This window comes from Panthera pardus, unplaced genomic scaffold (genome assembly GCF_024362965.1).
Source record: "Panthera pardus isolate Hobbes unplaced genomic scaffold, ASM2436296v1 HiC_scaffold_6, whole genome shotgun sequence".
Lineage (NCBI taxonomy): Eukaryota > Metazoa > Chordata > Mammalia > Carnivora > Felidae > Panthera > Panthera pardus.
The window spans coordinates 24,975,572-24,990,277 of record NW_026526991.1 but is presented as its reverse complement, the minus strand read 5'-3'; the positions used below and the strand labels follow the sequence as shown (position 1 = coordinate 24,990,277).

At 42.7% G+C, this 14,706-nt stretch overlaps 1 protein-coding gene across 2 annotated transcripts in view; it reads right to left on the bottom strand.

Moving 5' to 3' along the window:
* NTN4 (netrin 4) overlaps positions 1 to 14,470 on the bottom strand; it is a 124,646-nt gene extending 110,176 nt beyond the window's left edge. Inside the window, exons 1-2 of one of the 2 annotated variants that reach the window (XM_019446485.2) lie at positions 13,908 to 14,470; positions 10,555 to 11,084 (exon numbers count right to left, since the gene is read on the bottom strand). In XM_019446485.2, the coding sequence (XP_019302030.1) occupies positions 10,555 to 11,084; positions 13,908 to 13,962 (585 nt within the window). In that variant the 5' untranslated portion in view covers positions 13,963 to 14,470. The remainder of the gene's footprint in view (positions 1 to 10,554; positions 11,085 to 13,907) is intronic. The other variant, XM_019446487.2, reaches the window with a different exon arrangement.
* Between the last annotated feature and the right edge of the window lie 236 nt (positions 14,471 to 14,706).

Sequence of the window (14,706 nt, the reverse complement as noted above, 5' to 3'; positions counted from 1 at the left end):
TCTTTCTCTTTTCCTTCTTAACAAAAAATTAAACATTAATAACACATTTTAAAAACTGTGACAATGTAAACATATGTACTTAAATGGGAATAACTGTATAGCTCCCATGCCTTGGGTAGATGACCTCCATCACATTCTGCAAACCAAATCTCACAACACCCTAAGTAGAAAAAAAAAATGTGTACAGTGCTAAATTTTAATTTCATTTCCAAAACTGTGATGGCCCAGGGGCATTCAAAAAATATTTTTTTTATAATCATTCCAAAAAGTCACTCTGGTAGCTGCAATGAGTCAGAAAAGGGTGAAGAGTTGGATAAGCCAAGATGCAATGGAATATGAGGCCCTTAAAATCTGAAGGTCGCTAAGATCAACATTTCTCTTTTAGTATGGTACTTTCAAAGGTATCTTTCTCCGTTAGTATTCTTCCCTCTCCCTTTTCCATCATTACTCATTATCCAGCCAGCACTTTCCCTTTTCCCTATGCATTTTGGTCTTTTGATAACCCACAGTTGCAGCTCATATGCCTTCCCTCACACTAGTCATTTTAGAATTTGCACCCACCATTCTGACTGTGGAAAGTCAATGTTATTCGACGCATGCTGTTTCTTAATTAAACAACCATTGGACCCCTAGACTGGCAAGACTGATTTTCATATAAACCTCGGGTTTGGCAAGAGTGGTTTGTTTTCTGGTAATGGCAGCATCAGTTGGACTGAGTTTGATCCTCCCCTGTACAGTTCTTGGATTTTCCTCTTTTCCAACCACACCCACTTCCCCTGACAATCTCATCCAGTTTCATGGTTTTAAATATCATCTCTATATTGATGAGTCCCAAGTTTATACATTTAGTCCAGACCTCTGAACTCTAAACTCACAGATCCAGCTGCCTACTGAGTATCTCCTCTACTTGGATGTCTCATATGTAATGTGTACAGAAATGAGCTCCAGGCACTCCTCTCCAAATCTCTGCTCCCCTAGAGTTTTCTCCACCTCAGTAAATGGCTATTCTATTCTTCTAGGTGATCAGGCTAAAAACATCCTTAATTCTCTCTTTTTCCCACACACTACATCCAATTTCTCAGCAAATGCTGTTGGCTGTAGCCATAAAATCAATTCAGAACTCAACTACCTTTCATCATTCCCATTGCTCTCTGTCCATGCACTGTCAGATCCAGCCTGAATTATTTTTAATCTTTATTTATCTTTGAGAGAGAGAGACAGAGTGTGAGCAGGGGAGAAGCAGAGAGAGAGGGAGACACAGAATCCGAAGCAGGCTCCAGGCTCTAAGCTGTCAGCACAGAGCCTGATGTGGGCCCGAACCCACAAACCATAAGATCATGACCTGAGCCTAAGTCGGATGCTCAACCGACTGAGCCACCCAGGTGCCCCAGCCTGAATTATGACAACAGCATTCTAGCCAGTCTCCTTGCATCCCTCTTTGGTCTTTCTTAATACATAAGCAAAGCAAAACAAAACATCAGCAATAAGAACAACAACAACAAAAAAAACCACGCAAACAAAAACCCCCACAAATCCACATAAGCCCAAGTGATCCTATTAAAAATAAATTGATCATTTTTTCCCTCTGCTTAAAACCTCCAACGGCTTCCAATATCATTCAAAGTAAAAACCAATGACTTTATAATAATGACTTAAAATAATTTATAGTCCAAACTGGGATTACTTAGAGAATGAAAGGGGATACCAAAAATAATTAACAGGCTTTAACTGATCTAGGTGTAAATTTGGGCCATCCTGACACCTACTTCAAGGCCCCACATTCTAATTATCTCTCTGACCTCTGACCTTTGATACTATACTGCACCTCCATCCCTCTGCTTCAGTGCCAGCCTCCTCACTGTCCTGATGGCATTGGGCACACTTCTTTGGGGCCTTTGCTCTTTCCCTGGATATGTCCACTGCTCACTTCTGCTTTCCTTCAGGTCCTTATTCAAAAGTCTCAGTGAGGCTCTCCCCGGGAGTTCTTTCTAAACATTAAAAACCTCCTCCCCACTTTCTAGCCCCTTCCCTTGGTTTATTTTTTTTTCCTTTAAATGATCACTGTCTAACATTCTATATACTTTACCTTGTTTAGCACCTTACATTTGTAATGTAAGCTCAATGACAGGAAATTTTGACTTTTTGCTCTGTATTCCCAACTCCTAAAATAGTGCCTGGCACATAGGAGACACTTTATAAATACTCATAGAAAGAATGAATGAATCATGACTACTTTGAAAAGATCAGCACTTAGTAGATATGTAGCATCCAACATAGTTAATAAGTGGTATTATTATTTTATATATAGTTATTTTCATATGATTCAATTCAATAAATATGTTTTGGACAGTTAGGCCTTGCAGAGACATGTGCCAGGTACAGAGGTTGGGGGGCTGGGAGCCACAGGGCATATACAGTGATAGATGGGACAAAGTTCCTCAAGAAGTGAACACTAGAGGAGTAGAAGAGATAGGGGACATGATATTATAGTTACATATGAGTGACACAGAGTGCATGGGTGGGGAAGCGGAAGGAGAGGATACATTTATTACTGAGTTTTCAGATACTTCTAAATACTGATCAGAAGCAATAACTTCTTTATTCTCTGTCATGATGCACGTTCCTCATCTTCCAGAAGCCCCAGTCCCGAATACAACCATTCTGGTTTCTAGGGTTCTCCATTCCTTGGTCAGAAGCACCTCTTGTGTGCCCAGATATACCTGACCTCCAGGTGCCTGTTCCTCTGCTCTTCATTGTCTGGCCTTAATTTTTCAGTGTGAATCCTTCATTACTAACTCAGCATTTTATATTCTGATTTCTCAAAATTTCCAGAATATTCTAATGAAACATTGGCAAAGCTAAACCATCTAATTGAACAAATGCAAAGCAAACAGATACTAACAGATTTTCTTAATAGCTAGAAAGGAGGTATTTTTGGAGGAAAAGTCTACTCTTTGAAATCAATAAATCAAAGTTTATTGATTTGATCTCTGGGTTTGTTTTAATTTTTATGTAGCTTCTTTAAATAATTCTAATTAACAACTACTCTCTGGATTTTCTTTAAACTAAAGGCATTATTTTTTTGAAGAGTGCTGTTAATCTCTAGCCCCACCCCTACAGGAAGGGAGTACCCCCAGGGTATGGATAATCGAAGCACTCTAGACAAATATATACAACATTTTATTTTCAAGGAAGTTCAACAAAATTATAGCTAAGAATATACTTCAGAGTGAAACATTAATACATTGGATGACTAACTCTAGTTACAAAAATTACTTAAAGCAGTTACTAACTAGGTAAAAACAAACCACCCAAAACCAACCAATCAAATAAAAAGTATATTAAATGGTACTGAAAAAAACTATGGTACTCATTCCCATATAGCTTATTTTATTTTATTTATTTATTTTTTAGAGTTTATTTATTTTGAGAGAGGCAGAGAGTGAGCATGAGTGGGAAGGGGCAGAGAAAGAGACAGGGAGAGAGAGAGAATCCCAAACAGGCTCCACAATCATAGCTTGAACTTACGAACCATGAGATCATCACCTGAGCCAAAACCAAGAGTCTGATGCTTAACCAACTGAGCCACCCAGGCTTAAACACCTTTTTGCACCAAAATAAATAAATAAATAATAAAATTTTAAAAATGATCTTAGGTAACCTTAAGTGCAGACAGTCTGCTTGTTATATGTAATTTTTCTATCTAATGTAAAAAAATAATTGTTATGCAAAGTTCATGGTACCATATTACAAATTATCAATCACACTGTAAGTTGTATATCATACCTAATAATTACTAGAGCAATTTAGTTTTAGTTTACTTAAAAAATTTTTTTTAGTTATAATAAAACCTAATCATTTAAATAATTTTGAGGTAAGCTAATAATCCCAGCTCTGGCATTGGCTGGTTCACTTCTTGTTTGAGTCTGACCAAGTTACGCCAACTCACTAAGTCTCAATTTCTTTGCCTGCAAAATGGAGTTAATACTAGTACCCAACTAACAGGGTTCTTGTGAGATTAAGGGATATGGTGCATTCTGCAGAATGCCTGGCACACGGAAAGGCATCAGTAGACATTCGCTGCGACCATGACTCATGACCATTGCTGCTGCAAAACTGTCACATGCAGATTTCAGTGACTGAAGAAAATAAGTAGCTAACCAAAGAGTAGTGATTAGCAAACATTCCAACTCATGTATTACTTTCTCTTTTCAGCTAAAAATCTAAATATTGCTTAGCATATTATAAGTGTAAATATCTGTAAAAACCTGATTAAGCAATTTGCCATCTTCTGCACCCTTGTGCCATACTGACTTTACCATAAGGTATTGAAGTAGAATCTTTTCAATGGCCAAAGAGACATCCTTCAAAGAGATAAATGAATACTCAGATTTTGAAAGGCATATTATTTGTACAACGTATCTGGGAATTAATCATGCACTATCTCATACTATTTAGTAAACCAGCCCATTAATGATCATGTTTGATCTCTTACCCAGTGGATTGTAAGGACTGTGAAGGAAATGAATGTATATCATTTTTGTATCCTTCACACTACCTAACTCAGGACAAAGTAATTTCAAACTAGTATAGTGGAAACAGCACAGGGCTAAAAGTCAGGAAACACAGATTTCAGCTGAGTAATTACAGACAAGTCATGTAACTCTCTTTAGGCTTCAGATTACTCATCAGTCATGTGTTTTTCCATTGATGACATTTAGGTTCCTTTCCAAATGCTCTCATTCTAAGAAACACTAGCAAGAGGGATTTTTGCCAATGTTTGTCATTTTAATACACAACTTCAGAAGTCCATATCTACAGATTGAAAGAAATGGGACCTTTAATTACAGATTTTGTTCACTCAGGAAAACTTGCCAGGAGCTCAGAGTTCTTGTCATTGACTATTCCATCAAACACGAATCCTTCAGCCTGTTTCAAAAAGAGCAGGCCTTCCAGGTTAGCACTCCCCATCCTCTACCCTGTTTTATCTTCTCCTTGGTACTTATCACACTCTGACATACTGTGTATTTTTTTTTTAAATTTTTTTTTTTAACGTTTTATTTATTTTTGAGACAGAGAGAGACACAGCATGAACGGGGGAGGGGCAGAGAGAGAGGGAGACACAGAATCGGAAGCAAGCTCCAGGCTCTGAGCCATCAGCCCAGAGCCCGATGCGGAGCTCGAACTCATGGACCGCGAGATCATGACCCGAGCCGAAGTCGGCCGCTTAACCGACTGAGCCACCCAGGCGCTCCCATACTGTGTATTTTACTTAAGTATTTGTTCTCCATCCTCCCTCCATCCCCCTCCCCCAACACCTAAGCTTCATGGGGACCAGGACTTTTATCTCTTTGGTCCACCACCATACCCCAGCACTTGGAATAGCATCAGACATATAATAGCCCCCAAATTGTTTGATGAACAAATGGGTGAAAAAATATTATTGAAGGTCCTTCATTAATTGCCTTTCTCCAACCACAACTTAATCTCATATTTTTACCAATTGAACTTTTCCATGTGAACCAGGGTTTCTGAATCTTATCCCCTACGCAAGGCTTATATTCATTCCTCCCTTAAATTCCTGCCATTTAAGGATATTCTCCTAGTCATATCACTCATTTGTTCCTGCTCATTTATGCAGTCACAGATTTATTGAATGCCTACTATGATCCAAGCAATGTGCTAAATGCTGGGGATACAGAGGCAAGTAAGATTGACACAATCCTTCCGTGGTGCTTCACCAGTCTTCTTCTGCTCTGTACCACTGCCTCCCTTTGAATGTTTTATATTCATAATGCCCTGGAGGAAAAAAAAAAATCTGTGTGGCTTGGTTGGTTGCTATCCAATTTTGAATAGAGCTCTTCTAACAGTGAGTTAAAAGAGTAGAGGGCAGCAATGCTCACTTCTAAGGAGATAATAACTCCATCACTTTAGAGGTACTTTGGGGTCACTTGGAATTTCCTAAACAGTGATAACTGAAATTCCAGTCCCAAGAGGCCTCATTGTTTGGAACCTAAAATGACTTGCTACATCTCCTCACTTCCCTCCATTTTCTGTACCCAGAGGGGATCCGAGGCTGCTTCTTTGAATCCCCAAAAAGCCTAATTAACCTCTCATCTTTAGCTTCAGTGTTATTATTACCTGCTGCTACAACTAAATAGGAGATTAAACCCCCAATAGACATAGAGCCTTGATGTCAAACCATGCCAAGCATCAGGCCTCTCTGTGCCTTTTTAAAAATTATCAAGGCATACTTGAAAATTGAGAATTGTGTGTATTTAAGAAGTATGATTTTATGATTTGATGTACACATACATTGTGAAATAATCACCATGTTCAAGCTAATTAACATACCCATCACCTCAGTTACCACTTTTTTGCATGTGTATGGTGAGAACACTTAAGATACACCCTCATAGCGAATTACAAGCACACAACTAAGTATTGTTAACTATAGTCATGTTGCTGTACAGTAGATCTCCAGAATTTATTCATCTTGCATAACTGAAACTTTGTACCCCTTGAACAACATCTCCCCCATCTGTGCCTTTTACCAGGATTTTGGGAGCACTTAATACCTCCAAACCAGCATTTTCCAACTTGTGCTCTGTGGATCTCTGGGGTTCCAAAAGCTAGTAATTGGAGTTCTGCAGAAAGAGGGTTCCATGGACAGATAAGTTTGGGAATGTCACATCCTACATTTCCCACTTGAGGATACAGAACACTAATGAGAACATTTATGTATTTATAGATGTTAATTTTGTTAAACCCAATGTTTCCCAACCTAGTTTACTCATGGAACCTTTTTATTCCCAAAACACTGCTGACATCTCAGAGGACATTCCTGCTCAGGAGAAAGCTGTTTGGCAATGCCTTTTTAACCTTCATGTCACATCCAAATGAATAACAAATGGTTGTGAGAGAATGCGAGAGAAGAGATATGCATACATCTCTCTGCAAGCAGTTCTTGGGGGTCAATAATGAAGAGAAAACATAGTTTTGTGGAACAAACACTAGACTTACAGTCAGAAGACTCATGATTTAGTTCTGCCTCTGCCATATAACTAACTATGCACTGTTGTTGGGTAAATCACCTCTGAGCCTTAATCTCCTCTCCTGAAAAGGACACACATTTTCAGATAACCAGTCATTGTAACTGCTGACCAACTTAGGAAGTTGCTGTGTAGCAGATTTAACTTTGATTTAACTTGAATTAAAGAGTATTCTTCTGGGTGGCTTTTGGGGCCTATATTTTTAAAAGCCCTCTTTCAGATGACTGGTGCCTTCAACTCCAAAGATGGAGGTATCTGATTTTTTAAACATGAAGCTACAGGTCTAAGGCCCTAAAAGCCCAAGGAAGTATTTTGGAATGAGTAATAGAAAAAAATGAAGTCTGGGATATATTTATGTTAGTTTGAGTAGTAGGAAAATACCTAGAGAAGTCCTCAGAAGTCTTATATTGATTGGAGGAAGATCCAGGTCTATAATAATATTATAAATAAGCAATAAATGAAATTTAAGACTACTTATTTGACCCCACGTTAATTGGCTTATTTTTCTGATCAGCCAGTTTCCAAAGATAGAGATTGGGGATGTAGAGTTGTACTGCAAAATTAATTTGTAGCTCAGTACTAACTTATATTCCAAAGCAACACAGGAGAAGTAGGCAGTAATCAGTCCCAGGCAAGCATCCTCTGATCCTTGTCTTTGAAGAAGACTCTCTTCTACTCTCTAACTCAGGAGGCAAAGATTCATTCCCAAACCTGTGCTCTGAAAGGAAGAAATTCTATGATGGTTTAGAGTATATATGCAAAAACACTCTAGAGGGAACCAGATGCTCCTTGATTTTTTTTCTTGCCATTGAATTATAAGTCTGATGAAATAACAGCTACAATGAAAAACAACTTTAAGAAGTTTTTTAATGTTTATTTATTTATTTTGAGAGAGAGGAAGAGAGAGCATGCCAAGGAGGGACAGAGAAAGAGGGAGAGAGAGAATCTCAAGCAGGATCTGAGCTGTCAGCACAGAGCCCCATGTGCGGCTTGATCCCATGAACCGTGAGATCATGACTTCAGCTGAAATAAGAGTTGGACGCTTAACCAAATGAGCCACGCAAGTGCCCTGACCCCCCAATTTTTAACTGGATATAAAGGTGACTAAAACTGGAGATCAAAGGTGAAATATCTAACGTAAATTTTAGTCTCTCTCTGCTTGAAATTTGATGTAATAACCATTGATGACAATAAGTAGTTTGGCTTTAAAGAAGATTTTGCTTCCACTGTAAGTTAAATAAATGTTACTTTAGTCATCGCTAAGTAATTGCTGGGCCATTATAATACGGTTAATGTGATATTTGCTAAGCAAGCATGCCTGCCATCTGGTTACTGAAACTGTATTTTTGCTACTTCCTAGGTACACATGGCCCAGTAGCACTGAGATGTAGGGAACCGATATGAGCATGTGGATCAATTCCAAAGCCATTCATTTGTTTGCAACACAAAGTGTTCTCCACATAAGAAAACAATGAGTCTAACTTATCTGTTTCTTTCCTGTCTGGTATCTTTAAAAATGTCCATCATGACAGGGTGCACACGAGTTTACAATATGAAGCCAGCTTTAGAGACCAAGAAGAAGAATGAAACACAGTCTGCAGGCTATTTGTGCCACATCCCACTTGGTTCCCCTGCCAGCAGCACGGGGCCTGGTCTGCAGGGAGCACACAGAAGAAGGAGGTGGGTAATAAGGCAAAAGTCCATAGGTGTCTATGGTAGTAGGAAGAAGAAATTCTCAAACCTGCTTTTTCATTAGGCCCCTCACAAGCAACCCTTTCCCCAAACCAAAGGCAGGATTACTGGCACTGACTACAGTGCCTGGCACATAGTAGGGGCTCAAAAAATGTTCACTAAGTGCAATCATCTGGAAAGTCTGTGAATAGTAATACAAAGGACTGCTAGAAGGCAGCTTATCTTAGTATTTGTAGCCATTAGTACTACAGGCATGGGACATATGCCTCACACCCAGTCCAGGCTTCCTCAGCCTTGGTGCTATTAACATTTTGGGCTAAGAATTCTTTGTCAGGAGTGGGAGTGGGGTGCTATCTTGTGCACTATAGGAGGTGTAGCAGCATCCCTTTCCTTCACCCACTACATGCCAGTAAGTGTCCCTCCCTGCAGCAAAAATGTCTTCAGACATTGCCAAATGTCCCCTGGGAGGGGGCTTGGTGGGGGGTGGTGGCAAAATCACCCCTAGTTGAGAACCACTTATTTAGTCTGTGTGTTCATGATATGTACCAGAATTATAAAGATTATATTCTCTCTTCTCTTTTTTCTGAATCAATATTTTAAAAATTAAATTACATTTTATTTTATTTTAATTTTAATTTTTAAGTAAACTTTACACCCAATGTGAGGCTTGAACTCATGACCCTGAGTGAGCTCTACCTACTGAGCCAGCCAGACACCAGTCTAAATCAATATTTCTTTCTTTCTTTTTTTTTTTTTAAAGAAGCATCATGGGGTTTTTTTTTAGTTTTTTTTTTTTTTTAATTAAGGGGGGGAGGGGCAGGGAGAGAGGGAGAGGGAGAATCCTAAGCAAGCTCGGCAGTGTCAGCACAGAGTGCAATGTGAGGCTAGAACCCAGGAACTGAGAGACCATGCCCTGAACTGAAATCAAGAGTTAAAAGTCGGATGCTCAACTGAATAAGCCATCCAGGTGCCCCTGAATCAATATTTCTTGATCTCATGAAGGTATTTTATGCTCTTAACTTGTTTTCACTTAACTTAGTTTTCTCTAAATGTTTTCATAATGCTCTGGGGAACGGGGGAGGGAAACTTCCCAGGTATATCCATATATTCCTAGGTATATCTTATTAAAAAGACTTGTTTCCCCTTTAGGGAAGGGGAAATATGAAAAAAGGAGAAAACATTCTACACAGAAATTGGACTAGTAGCTAAGGAAGCTGTTTTGCAAAATGAGACTGAGACGGTTTTGAGTCCAAAAAGAACTTTTATATCTTAAAAGAAACTACCTTCATTTGTTTACTATACACTCTTGTAATCTTACCAATAAAACTCTTGTTATACAAAAGTATCCTGACAAACAGATTTTTTTTCTCCCTTGGCTTTATTTTTATTTACTTCCTATTTATGTTAACAGTTTCAGGAAGATACCAGCATGTGTGGACCCCAGGAACAGGCAGTCTCAGTAACTCTTGCCCCTTCGGAAGCACAGTGAGTAGACCCGCTAACTGAAGAAATTATTAGCCTTTCAAACCTCTAAGATCGAGTGAGGATGTTGTGTGTCTACGCTTTCTTCAAATTAAAAAAAAATTAAAACCTTAGAATTCCACCTTAAACCCAGCCAGTGGCCAACCTGCTTGAAAATGACTACGCGTCCATATCTAAGGGTGAGAAATAATTTATGACAAATAAAGCTCATGAAAAATTCTAATTTCATTCATGTTGCTACAAGTATACCTTCATGCTTTAAAAAAAATGTGGGCTGGTAACATTTTTCTACCTTACTTACAGTGTAGAGTTAAACGTGTGCTCTTACCTCTCCTCCAGTGCACGGAAAGGGATTGGAGTATCTCGAAGTGCAAATCGCTCCCTTCTTGACAACATCATCTTCCAAGCCAAACGTAGCCGAGCAGTTCGTTGCAAAGTACTTGTAAGGCTTCCACGTCTTCCCAAAGTCCTGGGAGCGGTCCAGCACCATGGCTGCTGGCCTGGGGGACTTGAACACCATAATGAGATGAGTGAAGTAGAATTCGGCTTCCAGGTCTAACTGGATTTTTTCTCTGTGCACATCCTCAGCGGACTGCCACCACGTGCGAGGGAACCTGAAGGATGAGTCTGCCATGGCAGCTGGCAGGTGAGCCACGTGAGGCTGGGCGGCATTGCATTTGTCACATTTGGGCTGCCGACAAGTCAGATCAGCGTTCTCACTGTAGGAGCAGTACAGCTCAGTGGCGTTCTGACCACAGGTGGTGTCTGCCCAGAGTTTTCTCCCTAAAGCCAAATTTCCCATCCGAGGGTTGCAGGCTTTTTCACAGCGGGAACTCACTCCAGCTACTCCACTCAGTCCTAGGGAAGGGAAAGCATATGTTATTCAAGACAAACCCATCTGGAAAGCTCTTCTGTCACCCTAGTCTGTCTTCGACAGTCAAGTTACCCCCAAAGAGCTTAAGACTTCTGGTAAAGAGGAAATTCTACCAAATTTGGGCATGGATACGGTTCTGGATTGATACATACAAGCATGTGAGTGTGCATGTGTGCGTGCACACATTTCATGTTTGGTTATAAAATTCACATAAAAAGGGAAAAATCATTTCAGATAAAGGGCGAAGGGAAGGGAAATGGAAACACTGGGGGAAAAAATGGGCCTCAACCTTTTAAGTACTTTGCTTTCTAAATGTTCTCTATATTTGAAATACACTTCTTTGTTTTGAAGCCATGACTTAAATAATACCAAAAAACAATAGTGTGTTTAAGATCACCCAATTTAGTCTTTCAAATATAATTTAAGTCCTTAGCATTATCTAACATGCTTATTAGAAGACATTAAGGAGGAAATATAGAATTCTATTATATTTTTAAGCCAAAAATGTGAGGGAGCCAATTCCCTAGGAAAAGCAATAGGAGATACTTAATCCATATCCAATGGGATCTCACTTCGGGTAGCAAAGCTAGACATCACTGAAGCTCAGATGCATAATGTCTATTTTTAATATTTAGTAAATATAACTAAGGGAAAAAAAACCTCTCTCAACTGCCAAATGGCAGAAAGGCCTATTTGACATGCTCTCTGCCTCTTGAGTGCTGCAACCTATGACAGGTTATATAGTCGTTGCCTGTTTGCTTAACAGGAGAATGTGTACAGTCTGGCTGCCACTAACAGCACCTTTAAACATTATCTGTGAACTAAAACACCTTCTTAAAGAAACATGTGCTTCCACCCAAACAAAGGTCCAACAGACTTTAATGTTTCAAAATTACTTAAAATGATAAACATTATCCACTTATTAACATCCTGACTACATATTTTAATCCTTTAATTTGGGTTTGTCATTTTAATTATGAATACCCTAAGCAAAATCATCTATTTTAAAAGTTAAAACAGAGAAGGAAAGAAGGAAAAGGAAGTTAAACCCTAAATTCTGGCTAATTGAATGTTTCTGCTACTTAAGAGAGAGCACCTCCGAACTATTGTCACTGTACTGTTGGAGAAGCCAAATGACAGCTTAGACTAAAACAGAGACATTTCACACGCTGACTGACAACCACCAGCCCCACATAACCTCTGCAACCAAAAGAAAGGGCTTCCTTAGGCATATGTTTTAAATGGCAAATTCAAATGTGCATTATGCCTAGACTCTGCTTGCCACTGTTCTGATTAGCTGGGCAACAGTTACTTGTGGCCAGGATCACCCAAACACACAGTGTGCTATGACTCACCTGTAAAGCATTTCGGGGAAAATCATATACTGCCCGTACAAGTATTTTTGACTTGAAACACTTGCCTTGTGATATTTATTTACAACCTCTTGATTGCTTGCATGTTTTTGCCATAACATGGTTTGAAAAGGGAAAGGTTCAGTAAAGTTCACTTTGTGGTCGGGGGAGCATGTGTGAAGTGCAGGCAGGGGTGCACGTGTACTCCTGTACTCCTAAGAATTCAAGTAAAACCTTAGACCTTTAATGGCTCCTTGGGGAAGTATTGAATACTTTTAAACGCCTCCGAACTAATAAGTACAGAAAAGATTGGGGCCAGATAATCGGTGGACAAAAATACTTGGATATCCCTAAAGAAATGACTATTCAAGTATAGCAAGGATGCTCCTATGAGTCACACTGATTTGGGGTGAAGATTCTAAAACTTTTTTTTTTAACTGTGTGCCAGCGTCTCTGGGGGCAGAGGAGAAGAAGCCTTAGGGAAGGTACAAGTGCGCGGATGCTCTCTACCCACCAGTCGGTCCCTCCAGCCCACACTCCCCTTTCTAGAGCGAATGAGAAACGTTTGAGAGACTGGATGGCTGAAGAGTCCCTCACTTTCTTTCCTCCTCACACCCTGAGCTGCGCTAACCCCTAACTGGAAACCAGGTGACCCGTACGGGGGAGGGAGAGGAACGGAAGAGGCTCCCGAATTTAGAAACGGCGCGCTAGGAACCGGTGGCCAAGGGCAGCCCAGGAAAGCCGGGATGGGAGTAGGAGAGAGAGCCTCTGACGACGCCTCTGCAGGTCATCCAGTTACCGAGACTGGGAGCAGACCCGCCTCCGACCTCCCACGGAGCCTCAGCCAGGGTACCAATTCCCCAGGGGCGGCCAGCCAGCTCCGTTCAACACAGGGCGGTCACCACCTATCTCCCCAGCCCGGCGTCTCAGTGCGTTCCAGCCACTGCCACTGTGAAAGGGCACACACCCCGCCCAGGTGTCCCTACCTGGTTCCCTAGTGCCCAGCGTGAGGCCAGGGACCTCAGGGTTAGCTCTCACCCAGAGGGCGGCCGCGGCCCACGCGCGCCCAGGGTCGCTGGGCCATCCCTCCCCATCATTCCTCAGGCCATGAAGTGCCGGGGGATGGCGAGCTTGGTCCTTTGTTCCCTCACAAAGTGGAAAGGCAGTTTTTTACAAGCCCAAACCGAGAAAGAAACCAAGGCCGTGGTATCTCCGGCAGGGCGTACCCAGGATATCGGGTTAGCCAAGGGCATGTGTATCGCAGTTGCAAAAAAATCAATAGTATTTGAAACTGTGGAGACCCAGGGAAAAGAGGCGGAACATGGCCACTCATTTCATCCTCGGGAGCCGAGCTTGGCGCTCCCAGCCCGCACTACCCTGCACCCCCGAGTCCCGAGGTGGGGAACAGAAAGAGCGAGGGAAGGAGGGTGGGGGCCCTGCAGCGTCACCACCCACCTGCGGCCACCGCGGAGCAGCCCCAGAGCAGCAGCAGCCGCGCGCAGCTCCCCATGGCCGGGAGGAGCCGGGAGGACCGGGGCCGGGCGGGTGCGGGAGGGAGCTGAGCCCTCTCGGCTGTGGGATGAAGCGCCAACAGTCCTCAGGAAGAACTGGGGCTCTTTATTTCTTCCCCCTCCTGGGGCGCCAGGCTCGGTCAGCGGGCGCCGGCGGCTGGGAGCCGCGGGCCGGGGCCGCGCCAGGCGGTAGGGTGACCCTCGCACACCGGCCTGGAGGGGCCCGGGCACCTCGGGGGCGACGGGAGCCCCCGGACCATAGCCGGCCTGGCCGCGCTGCCCCTGCGGAGCGGTCCCGCGGGCTCCTCCGCCGCTAGCCCGGGGCTCAGCACCCGCAGCAGCCGCTGAACTTTGCGAGACCTTTCACTTCCCGGCCGCCGCCGCCGCCGCCGCCGCCGCTGCCGCCGCCGCTGCTGCTGCCTCCCGGCCGTCCTCCGCCGCTTTTACCACCTCCTCTTGCTGCTGCGCCTCGATCCCGTCCTTCTCCATGGGCAGTTCCATGGGATGCATTTTTATTGCACCGACACCGCGGCGCTCCGGTGCCAGCCCTCCTCCCCTTGCACCTCCACCCCTTCCTCCTGCCCGCCCCCCGCGCTCGCTTGACAGCCGGGGCGGTGCAGCCTGCGCTGCCGGGTCGCCGCCGCCGCCGCCGCCGCCGCCGCCGCCCGGGGAGGGGTCCCCGGGGAGGGGTCCCCTGGCCCAACGGGCCGCCCCCGCAGCCTCCTACCAGCTCATCCCACCCG